The 13,334-nt window shown below is 32.2% G+C and overlaps 1 protein-coding gene across 1 annotated transcript in view; it reads left to right on the top strand.

Moving 5' to 3' along the window:
• Positions 1 to 10,809, top strand: part of LOC106684304 (Krueppel-like factor 9) — a 312,382-nt gene extending 301,573 nt beyond the window's left edge. The window contains exon 2 of the mRNA XM_067046571.1: positions 10,661 to 10,809. Within this exon, the coding sequence (XP_066902672.1) occupies positions 10,661 to 10,674 (14 nt within the window). The 3' untranslated portion in view covers positions 10,675 to 10,809. The remainder of the gene's footprint in view (positions 1 to 10,660) is intronic.
• The last annotated feature ends 2,525 nt before the right edge of the window (positions 10,810 to 13,334 follow it).

Below are 13,334 nucleotides of genomic sequence, written 5' to 3'. Positions count from 1 at the left end.
GTAAATTCGCTGTAAGTGATATAATGACATGATAAAATCGTGTGGAGAATCTACCCATTGATAGAACTCCAAAAACATTTCTAAAGGAGATCTCGAGGCCTTCTTCTTTTCAGACGCCTAGGGGGATTATTAGGTAGTGAAGGAGAAGCCAGGTTAGAAACGAGTTGGTTTGGGTGGTTAGGAAGTTTATTATGGAAGGATTGGTATCTGGTTCTGGCCAAATCGGCAAATTCTGGGACATTGAGGTCCTGATGGATGATTTGATTTGTGACAAAGTAAGGAGCATTAAGGATTTTACGAAGGATTTTAACGTTTTAAAGTTTGGTTACTGATCATATTTTTAAACAAGATAAAACACCAACTACGTGTAAGTAACCTAACACAACAAATAAAACGGTGACAAGCTCAAATGGTCTGTTTCGTGACGTCATTCTCCGTTTAACAGACCTAGTAACAGACTCTCAATCATGTTACATGTTATATCGTTTTAGCATGGCAAAAGAAGGAAATGTTTATCCATTTAATATAAGTTTTTCCATTTAACGCGCTTTAACATGTTAAACTAAAGATCATGAATATCCCTATTGTAACATTTCTCTTTCATTGAATGTATATTTTTCTTTCTTTTCTTGCTAATTGAATCACTTATGTCGTTTTCTTTCATTCATCATTATTTTAGGCACTACTTATATCTCCTCCACCTTTAATTATGTTTAACTCTACAACACTTTTTGTTTTTAATTTTTCATTATTTATTTTGTATAATTCTTACTTCTATGAAATTATATTTCATCTTCTATTGTTATCAATCAACAAATATCTACTTCTATTGTTATTAATCAAATACTTTATGCTTAGTTCATTGTTGTGTATATTTCAAAATTTATTTGTTTCTCTCCTAATAGTTGTTATTTCTTTTGCTGTTGTATTCCTGATGAAGGCATGGAATTCAGGTTGAAACGTCGGTACAAATAAATATTTTTTTGTTGATTTGTGTACTTTTTACTGACCAAGTTCCTCCTCACACACCAATCATCAGTATCAATGACCACATACATATTAGAGACGGTCTTCTCATTTCAGCAATGTCTAAAAGATTGGTGAAATAGAAATAGTAAATCCCGTCAAAGGAGTACAACATGTGCCGAGAATGAATCCTTGACCCCAAAACAAAGAAGGAAATGTCTAACCAAAGCATATGACGTAAATCAGGAATTGAGTGTAACGCCTACGTCTTCACGTGTTGGGATCACATTGACAAATCCAATGGCTAAAAAAAAAAATTCTACTCCTAAGTATTTGTACATATACAAACAAGATATTGTACACATAATATAGATAGATAGAAAGACAACATTTTGTACAAATTCATAACATAATATATAATTATAAAACAAAACCTGAGTCTAGTGCTCCATTACAAAAACAATAAACAAAAAAAAAACAGATTGGATAATACACAACTAATAACAAAATATTCATTGCGCCATTATATTTAACTTAAAATAATGAGAATTCTTTTAAATAAACGAAAGCGTGATATAAATGAAGATATTAATTGGCTTCGAAAAGTATTTACATAATAGAATTTATATATCACATAAAAAATTAAACTTATTACATATTGTTACAATGTAAATATATAGTCTGTTCAATTTGGCTTCACTATCAATGTTCAATATATTTTCAATGTTTTGTAAGTCGCAAGATACGGATATGGGTGGCTTTAAGATATATTGTCTATTTTCTTCAAAGGTTGAACAATGTAGGAGGATTTGGTACAAACTATTATTGAAATAAGTTTTGCAGAATGGACAGAGTTCGTTTGCCTTCAAAGCGATGGTTTTGCTTCCGTGGTGTAGTTTGATATGCTCCGGATTTCCTACTCTTAGTTGGCCGATGCACCTTATTTTTTTTTAATTAACCTATATGTTAAATATGCTTCAGGTTTGAGTAGGTTAAAACTGGTGTGATCGGTATATGTGGTTAATGTTTGAATTCAATGCTCTATTGATGTCAGTTGAGAAGCTTTATACACATAATATATACTTTGTATACATTTAAAATATATCTTATTTTGCATTTAAATTATATTAAATGTAAATTTATATATTTACGTTTATAAAAAATAATTAAACAAATATTGTTTAAAAATGTTCTTTTAAATGATATAATCTTCAGTTTAAAAATAAAAATCAGGTGATAATAAAATATTTTGTATTTGCTTGGAAAAGCTTAGTGATTAGTTAGGTATCCATGTTATGTGTGGGAGGATATTAAGTGGGAAGTGACACTTGACAAAGTTCATACATCATCTTGTTTGTTCCCAAACTCCCTTGCTCCCACTCACGGCTTAAAAGGGCCAGAAATCCCTCATAGGAAAACAAAACTTGACGTTTCAACAAAATAGAAACTTATTTTATTATATATAAAGGAAAAAAGGTTGTGATACACTTTATTATAGGAGAACCTCCTTAGCTGATCGAATCTATATAGATTAGCTAATTTGACTTATCAGCTAATGGCACTTAGGCCTAAACTCCCTCCGGCTAGTTCATGGACATTCCCATAAACTATCCGTAGATTATACAAATATGAAACAGAATGTCAATATGATAATAATAATAACAATAATAATAAAAAAAAAATTATTGAAAATTAACTCTTTCTCTGCCTTATGGAGCCATAACTAAATTCTAGATTACAAAGATAACGTATTAAGATACAAAGATAATAAACTATAATAGATTACATAACAATAGAATAACAAAATTAATAAGATAAATGACATCTGAACAAAACAAAATAAAACTCGCATTTCCTTACAATTGTCAACTTACAGCAGTTTAATAAGTTAACAACCTGTTAAATGGATAAATATTTCCTTCTCTCATATGTTAAAACGATATAACATTTAACATGGCTGTGAGTATGTTAATAGGTCTGCTAAATGGATAATGACAGAAGGCAACAGACTAGCTGAGACACTATTTTGTCTACTGTCGTTTTGATATGTTAGTTACTCCTAGTTCATGTAAGGCTTATGTTGTTTTTGTTTTGACATTTTTAAAACTCTAAGGTATGGGTATGAAGTAATGGAGAAAGGTTTGGTTGATTTTTGAAGGATAGGTTACAGAAAATCCACTACATTTAACAAATAACATGTACTTTAAATCGGGTTGCTCAAAATACTGTATTTAGAAAATTTAGCATGTCAAAACTTTTTACATTTAATACATCATGAATACCACGTATATTAAAACTTATTATTAACTATATCAATACTTGAGCATAATAGTCTGTGAGGTTGTAAACATTAAATATTCAGGTATATTATTGAGTATTAATAATAATTATATAATTTTTTTTTTGTTCTGGACTTTTTTAAAACTTCCATGAAGTAATGAAAAAAATAATAATTAGAATGTTCCAGTTGGAAAGTTTAAAAATAAGTCGCCCAGAAAATCTGCTAGGAGCTCCTATGCATTTAACATATAATTTAAATTGAGTTGCTTCTCAAGGTAGTATCCTTGGTCCCATCCTCTACACCGTCTATACAGCTGACATTCCAACCAATCCTAACACTATCCTCACCACGTATGCCGATGACACATGTGTACTCGCTGTTAATAATAACCCATTAATTATATCCCGAAATCTCCAATTCCATATCACAGCCCTCAAAGAATGGTATCGTAATTGGAGGATTAAGATAAATTCCAACAAATCCCATCTATATCACCTTTACCCTTCGTCGTAAACCTACTGACTGCCCTACAGTTTCATTTAATGATGTTACTCTTACCCCTGTCGAACAGATCCGCTACCTTACTAGACAAATGGTCTAAACTTCCAACGCATTACAAATGACTGATCTACATGACTGTAATAAGGCCAATCTGGACATATGTAGTTGAGCTTTGGGGCTCCACTAAACCTTCGAATTCCTCTCGTATTCAATCCTTACAATCCAAAATCCTTCGTAATATCCTCAATGCTCCTTACTTTGTCACAAATAAAATTATATATAAAGACCTTAATGTTCCCTATGTAACCGATGTAGCCCGAACCAGATATCACTCCTTCCATTATGAACTCTCTAACCACTCAAACCCCCTAGTTTCTAACCTTGCATCCTCTTCCATTCCTGACAATCCTCCGAGGCGCCTGAAAAAAAGATGGCCACGAGACCAGCTAATGTGAAATATCATTAGAGTGCTACTAATGGGTAGTTTCTCTACACGCCTGTAACACTCAAATTTAACTTAGATCAGATTTACTATATGTATTATAATGTACAGTTGAAAATAGCAATAAATAAATATTTAAAAAAAATCGAGTTGCTCACATTCCTATACTTATAACATGTTAAAACTTTTTAAATTTAATACATCATGAATACCCTTGATGTTAAAACTTAAAAAAAATAATTTTTCGTAAAAAAAATTATTTGAATTAGTTTTACTGATTACTAATTAGTCGATCTATAACTCTATTTTTTCCTCAGTTGTTATGACGGCATTAGATTATTTAAAATTTATCATGTATTGAATAATAAAGGAATAACTAATCAACATTATTCCTTCTTGGAAGGATCGGTTGTGACATTGAATCGCATTCCCCCCACGATCGGTGCCGGCCAAACCTTGATGTAAATCACCGACCAATCCAGAAGACTGCTTCCTCCTACGCCCAAAAGGGGCGTCGTAGCGATTAGGAACCACTCAACATCCAAATAATTTATTGATTAAACACTCCCTGCCCACGGCAGTTTGAACGGTTATACCTTTCAAACTGACGTATTCGGAATTTTAAATTATTAGACAGCAATACAGAAAAATAAATCAAGTTTAGATTATATTTGGTATATTTAAAAAACATTTATATCACTTAAGCACAAATTAAATTAGCTTTAAGATTGATAAAACATGCTGCTCTCATTCAGTCTGTACTGTCCCTCAATTCCAGTGACGTGGCTGAGAGAAAAGCGCTATGATCTCTGGAGCCATGCCTTGCCTTCCACACGGGGATGGCAAGGCTCTGCTTGGAGTTCCCAAGGCTGAATGTCAATATTCTATATAGGTCGAATGAGTTTTTATTTTATTATTACTTAAATTTAATATGGGCCGCCCATAGCTCAGTGGTTAAGACACAGTCTTACGAATTTGTTGATGTCTATTGGCGGTGCCGGTTCGAATCCGGCCTGGGACGTCGATTTTTTTCATTGAGTGGCGGTCCCACAAAATGAGGAACTTTGACCCCCAACCAAGTTAGGCAGTATAGGACTCCAACGGGAGTCTGGGCCGAAAAAAAAAAATTTAATATTTATTATCTTGTACATAAATGATTATTAAATCATATTGGAAGAAGATATGACTCAAGAAGTTGAACGTATAAAGTAGATTGTAGGAAGATAGTCCGGGCAGTGGTTAATAAAGGTATCAAATATATATTGTTTACCAACGTTTCGCTCCACTTTATAGGGCTTCGTCAGGACTGTCAGATTGGAACAAACATGACAACTGATAATTAAATCAGTTTTATTTTATTATCGCGATATATATTTTTGTTAACACATATAATAATTTTTTTTAATTTTATTTATTGATATTTACAACAGTATAAAAAATACAACAAGTAAATTTGATCATAATGACATAATGATATGATACAGGATGTAGAGAAACTACCCAGTAGTAGAACTCTAAAAACATTTTACAATATAAGGTCACGAGGCCATCTTCTTTTCAGGCTCCTCGAAGGATTGCCAGGAATGGAAGAGGAAGCAAGGTTAGAAACTAGTGGGTTTGGGTGGTTAGGGAGTTTATTATGGAAGGAATAATTATATAATAATTTAATTTCATTTTGTTGTTTAATTTTGTGAGTAATTAGATTAATTTTTATTAATATATTCTTGTTTGAGAGTGGTTTAGTTTATTTAAAAACAAATTTGATCCTTTTTTTCTCAACTTTATTCTTTTCAAAATCTTCCAACGTTTCGACCCTCAGGTCATTTTCAAGGATACCTTTATTTTGTTGTCATTTTCTTTTTTAAAAAACTTAAAAATGCCGGCTAATTGCCTTTGTCCCATCTATAAATTCTTCTATATAATTCTTTCTTAAATTTAAAACTCTTACTAACCACTTCTCTTCTTTCTTTCATTCACATTTGCAAACCTTAATTTTGTGAGTAATGTTACTATCATTAACATTTTTTCTTTAGATTGTTTTTTTCTTAGATTGTTCAGTTTTATATCGGTTTCAAAATGGCACGCCATTAGGAAACGTCGGATAAGCTCAAACAAGTATCTTTCGCAGCCATAAATATAGTGGGAGTGGCTAGCTGAATGGTAAGGCAGTCTAAGTATCCGGGTAGCCCTGAGTCAGCCCAGTGGGTTGGTGGCCCTCTGGGGTCCACCCAGTCTAGTAAAGTAGGTACCCTTAATTAGAGAAAAATCTGGCGGTCGGGCGTGATTCTGGCCAAATCCTTAATACTTGAACTTAATTTTTTTTTTTATTATTTATTTAATGTAATTTACAACTGTACAAAATTATACAATAGGTAAATATGTAGTATGTTTCATATACACTTGAAAATCTTGGGAAGAAACCATACTTCAAACATTAATTTAAATTAGAAGGTCCCGTGGCCATCTTCTTTTCAGACGCCTCGGAGGATTATCAGGGATTGTTAAGGAAGAAAGATTAAGAACTAATGGGTTAGGATGGTTAAGGAGTTTGGAATGAAAAGACGCATATCTGTTTTGGGTCAAATCTGCAACGAATGGTATGTTAAGGTCTTTGTGAATGAGTTTATTTGTGACGTAATAAGGAGCATCAAGGATTTTACGTAGGATTTTGGATTGTAACGATTGGATATGGGAAGAATTTGATGGTTTGGTGGAGTCCCAGAGCTCAATTCCATATGTCCAAATTGGTCTGATTATCGTAGTGTATACTAATGTTTTGTAGTGAATGGGAAGTTTAGAGCGTTTGTCAAGTAAGTGTTGTAGCAATCGGAATCTACGAGCAGTTTCTTGTCGTTTCAGTCTTGTGTGTGGATTCCAAGTAAGTCTCTTGTCAAGATGGAGTCCTAAGTATCGAATCTGTTCAACAGGCGTTAGTGGAGTATTTAGAAAGGATACTGTTGGGCAGGAGGGCAGAGGTTTACGACGGAGAGTAAAGGTGATCTGATGGGATTTGTGAGGATTTATTTTGATTCTCCAGTTTTTACACCATTCTTCAACTAATGCATCACAAACACTACAGGCATACTTAAGCCTGTAGTGTTTGTGATGGATTAGTTGGGTCGTTGTGAACTTAAATTAAATCACAAATTCCTTTTATCCTTATCTCTCTATATTGTATATTTTTATCTGACGTTTGATCTTGGATGTGTTAATTTATTTAATTATTTACCTAATTAGTAAGGATTTTAGAACCTCCAGATATACGTTGCAGTGTTAAGCGTATATATATATATATATATAAATTAATTTTTAAAATTAAATTTATCGTCACCACGAATGTCGATGATACCTATTATCTGTGTATAACAACCCACCCATTGTATCCCAAACCTTCCAATCCCATATCCCAAATCACATTACCCTTAATCGTAAATATATGACTTCCTCCCTCACAGTATCCTTTAATAATACTCCACTTATTCCTGTCGAACTGATCTATTACCTACATCTAGACAAGCGACTGACTTAGAATTATTTATATGACTATAATAAGGCCTATATGGAGTTACGGAGTTGAGCTTTGGGGCTCCACTAAACCATTGGATTCCTCTTCTATATAATCCTTACAATCCAATATCCTTAATGCTCCTTGCTTTGTCGCAAATTAAGTCCTCCATCATAACCTGCATGTTCCATATGTTGCCTATTTGGCCAGAACCTGATACCAATCGTTCCATGATAAATGTTTCTAACCTGGCTTCTCCTTCATTAGCTAATAATACTCCTAGCCGTCTAAAAAGAAGATGGCCTCGAGATCTTCTTCTAACAATGAGTAGATTTTCCACATATTTACTTGTTGAATGTACTTTATATATTTCAACAACGTTATAAATATCAAAAAATAATTTATTTTTAAATATATTTCGGATGCATGTTCTTTGAAATTGAATTTGTGATAATGATTAATTCATAACTACTGTTAATAAAATTAATTCATTGAATACACGAATTAATATTAAACACCGATCACACGTACGACCATAACTTCACTACAATACAAATATCATGGACGTTCCAATCGCCATATTAGGAAACCTCATACGCTTTGAAGATGCATTTTGCAACTTGATTTCGTAATACAGTGACTACTGGTGCTGCTAATGGTGGGGGGGGGGGAGAAATGACAGAGCCACTATTAGTTGTGGCCTGTCATCAAAGCTAATTTTCGGTTTAAATTATTGTCAGTCCCATAAATCACGTTTCATAACCACCAAAGCGAACTTTTACTTTTTTTAGCTTCCGAATTACCTCTCAGGGGCCATTTGAATCGTTGAAATCTACTAAGATTTATTGTTCAAACAAGATATATATAATATATAAATTTAATTAATTATGAGAGATAGTTGACCGTGGATGACGTACGAGGAGAAGATGGTCGGGGGTGCGGTCAAAAAGAAACACAAATAAGTTGGTGTAACCTATTGAATTGTGCCAACGTTCTGTTCTTAGCCCTGAAGAAGGCTAGAAACTCTAGCCGAAACGTTGGCACAATTAAATAGGTTACACCATTTAATATTATAAATCATATACCAAACCCCACTTGATCACCTTTACTCTCCGTCGTAAACCTCTACTCTCCTGCCTTTTTTTAATATCCCACTAAAGCCTGTTGAACAGATTCGCTACTTAGGACGCCATCTTGAAAAAAGACTTACTTGGAATCCCCTTAGTAGACTTACTTGACTAACGGTCTAAACTTACCATTTACTACAAAAAAACTCTTATAGACTATGATAGTCAGACCCCTTTGAATATACGGAATTGAGCTCTGGGACTCTACCTAACCATCAAACTCCTCCCTTAGCCAATCCTTACAGTCCAAAATCCTTAATCCTTCTTACTTTTTCAGAAATCAAGTTGCTGATATAGCCAGAACCAGATACCATTCCTTCCATGATAAACTTCCCAACCACCCAAATCCACTTGTTTCTAACCTGGTTGGTATCTCCTTCATTACCTAATAATCCTCCTAGGCGTCTGAAAAGAAGATGGACTCGAGATCTTTTCTAGAAATGTTATTGGAGTTCATCCGCAAAATCCTTGATGCTCTTTATTACGTCACAAATAAAGGAGAATTGAGCCTACAATAATTTTTTAAAAAAATTATTTGCGAGATGGTGAACTTAAATATTGAAGTATGTTATTAAGTATTAATAAACTTCTCCGAGGGAAGGACTTCGGGCTCTGCAGCTTGAAGTCATCACTATAATTGCATCCATAAAATTTTTTATTTTTTACTTTATTATTTATTATTTCATTTCCTGTTTTATTTTTAAGGTTAATTTTCCAAATCTTGTAAATTAATTTTTTTGGGTAAAAATTTTTTAGGAACATATTAATTGACTTACTTTTTATTTTATGTAACCTACTATAAATGATTTTGACTTTGTTTTATGACATATGTGGGATATACTTACTAACCAAAAAATATCTTTTACCTAATGTTTTTAATGTTTCATAGAAATTGATGTTTTTGACCTGGGCAGAATAGCCTGCATAAAATTAGAGTTGTTTAAATTATATGGTTTCAAAGTTGTATTAAGTTAAGGTAAATTATAAATAATAATGTTAAGTATTTTGAATTGTTTGTAGGATCATACATGTAATAGAAACTGTTTTGTAGTAGATTGTCCCTGAAGATGGCCGGATTGGCCGAAAAGTCGGACTTATAAGAGAAATAAAAGGTTTTGAGACTATAATGGATACAATTTTAATTATTTATTAAAAAATTATCAGTCTCAAGAAAATATTAAGATTATAAATTTATAAATGATGTTAAAATATTTTATCTATGAGGAGAAGATTGTTGAGAGTGCGGTAAGAAAGTAACACAAAAAAGTTGATAAAACTAATTTAATTGTGCCAACTTTCGGTCAGAATTTCTAGCCTTCATCGGGGCTACTAGTAGGAGATCAGAAATTTAAATCAGACACGTTGGACTATTAAATAAGTGTTTTCAACTTATTTGTGTTTCGTTCTGACCGCACCCCCAACTATCTTCTCATCATTAAAATATTTAAATTAAAGTTGTAAATCAACAGATTTTCTTTGATAATGGCTAGGTTGCCCGAAACGTTGCTGATACAAAATAAATCAATAAAAACGTTGAAAATGTATTTTTTAATAATTTAATAAAGGCCTAGTTTATTATTATTCGTAGTTCGAATGCGGGTTTATTTCAGCCATCGTTGGATAACTGTGAAACTATTTTTCAGATCATTCACTGTATCTATTTAAATATTTCTGTGCATTAGAAGAGTAAAGTTCATTCAATGCATTTAGTATTAAAGAAGTAAAGAAAAAGGATGGTATTCAATGCATTTTTTTTAATCGCACATATTTGGCATTTCTTTCAAATATTTTATGTTTTAATGATGTAGTTTTTTAACTTAAATTTCTTTTTTTTTCAGGTGAGTTTTCATAAACTCTTACAACTCGCATTTACAAGTTTTAATGCATTTAGCTCTATAGAAGAAATGTTAAGGTAAAATATTGTTTTATTCAATTTATTTTAATTCAACTATAAAAACTAGATTGTGATGTTCTGAACTTTCTAAACTACAGATATCCCCAGTGGATAAATGGGTAGAGGCGAAAAACTTAATATTTCTTAGCTATTCATGAAATAGACAGTATGGGAAAGTATTGTAACTGTAAAATTTCGAATTCGAGTTTTCGTTATGAGGTCCCCTGAGTCCAAATGATTAAGTCTCGAAAAATTGTTTTTGTGTTTGTATGTGCTCAGCCTAGCATTTGAATGAAATGTAGTATAGGGTTTTTTTTTAAGCCCGATAGAACTTGAAATTGTAAAAAATAACACAAAAAATTAAATTGTAATCAAAATTTTTTTTTTATTCGAAAGATCAATACGTGACATTAACATTTGAAAATGATTTCGGGCATATGGGCACCGCGGCTGTTCTTGACGAAGCGCATTCTGTAAAATTGTGTTCAGCGATGAGGCGCATTTTTGGCTTAACGGGTTTGTTAATAAGCAAAATTGCCGCATATGGTCGTGCGATTTGACACCTCTCGATTATTTCCTGTGGGGCTACGTGAAGTCACTGGTTTATGCTGATAAACCAGCAACAATTGACGCCTTGGAGGCCAGCATTGTTCGTGTTATTCGTGACATACGGCCAGCAGTGCTCGAAAAAGTGGCCCAAAATTAGACGTCCAGAATGCGCTTCGTCAAGAACAGCCGCGGTGCCCATATGCCCGAAATCATTTTCAAATGTTAATGTCACGTATTGATCTTTCGAATAAAAAAAAAATTTTGATTACAATTTAATTTTTTGTGTTATTTTTTACAATTTCAAGTTCTATCGGGCTTAAAAAAACACCCTATACAAGAGATAATTATAGTTACCAACCCACTATTTATCAAATCTTTTAGATCCATGGGCTTAGAAGAACATTTTATATTTTTATTACCGGTTTGAAGAAACCTAAGATCTTGTTCCACCCATCCCTACAGCCCACCTACTAGAAGGTTGAAACGGCAGTGGCCAACAGACTTATTATAAAATAAAAATGGATAATCGGAATTCTGGCAATGGTCAAATTCTCCACTCAAGTTAAGGGTTTGCTGATTTAGCGCACTTGCTAAGCCTCCACTGGCTCACTACCAGTGACGCGTCGAGCCCACCAACCTTGGGGATAGAGTGGGCTCAGGGATCCTCAGGTCGATTATGTAAATGTGACTTGAGATTATATTATTTTATCATTATATCATTTTTTTTTCATACAGTTTGATTATGTTCATTGTGTTTATCCTTCTGTTTGTATATAATTTAAGAGAGATTATGTTGTTGTTTTTTTCATTCATTTACTTATTTGCATTCTTATTTTATTTTATTTTAGTATGAATGTTATCATTCATCACTACAACTGTGTGGCAGATTGTAATATCTATCAATAAATAAAAAGTATTTGTCAAAAATTATCGGTTTGATGTAAATTTACAACATTTACTACACCTATTATATCTACCTAAATATATATTTTACTGAAAAAATATATAATTTTATTTATATATGAAACCGATATATAAAATATATCAAATAATCGAATAACCAATATAATAAAAAAAAGATGGTCCGAGTACGGACAAAAATAAACTCCGATATTAATTAAACTCTTTAATGTGATTCAGCGTTTCGTTCCAATTTTCTTCACTTCATCAGGTCTTACTGAATAAAGGTGAGCACAAAATTTTCGAACTCAAAATACAGTTTTTGTGCTCCACTGCATTCAGTAAGCCCTGCAAAGAGTATTTGTGGATTTTCGTTCAATGTGTTTGTGGATATGCTCTGTTTGTATAAAGTTATTTCATACAAGCAAATATTACATAATGAATAAAATAAAATATCCCACCGTACTCTCCGTTCGTGAGATATAAAAGTTTTTATCATCGCGTGTAAATTACCATGCTAAAATCAAATGTGTAGTTTATTCCTATCTTGGACATGGAATAAGACAATTAAGTTGTAATGACCCTGACATTCAGAAAAATAGTGGGACCATTCAGTCATCGAATCTATATCAGAAGTGTTAGTCATCTTATGTTTTATGATATGAGGTATTGTTTTATTTTATTTGTTCTATTCCTATTTTATATATTATATTAATTATTGTTATTTATTTTTATCTTTTCAAATTCATTATTTTATTATATTTTATGACGTTTTATAAAGTTTAATTTTTATTTTGACCCCTGTATATTATTCTGAGGGATCAATCCCACAATAAATAAAGAATATTATTATTATTATTATTAAAGAACTATTGTGAACTTTTAACTAATCTCTGTACAATAATAAGCTGTGATGACCCTGACATTCAGAAAAATAGTGGGACCATACAGTCATCGAATCTATTGCTGTCATAGGACAAATATATCTTGTTCAGTGTCGTCTGGAAGCTATGGGTGGGTAAATGATATTATATATAAAATTTTATTATCCTAACTATATTTTCTATCGAATATATTATTAGTTACGTATTTTATCATTTAATTTATCTTATGTTTTTCCTAAATTAGAAAATTCGTATAGTTATTATTATTGATTGGAGAAGATGGTC

Source organism: Halyomorpha halys, unplaced genomic scaffold (assembly GCF_000696795.3).
Source record: "Halyomorpha halys isolate HHAL.00 unplaced genomic scaffold, Hhal_1.1 Scaffold568.1, whole genome shotgun sequence".
NCBI classification, from domain to species: Eukaryota; Metazoa; Arthropoda; class Insecta; order Hemiptera; family Pentatomidae; genus Halyomorpha; species Halyomorpha halys.
Note: the sequence above shows the minus strand (reverse complement) of the source record. Positions and strands in the feature narration are given on the sequence as shown.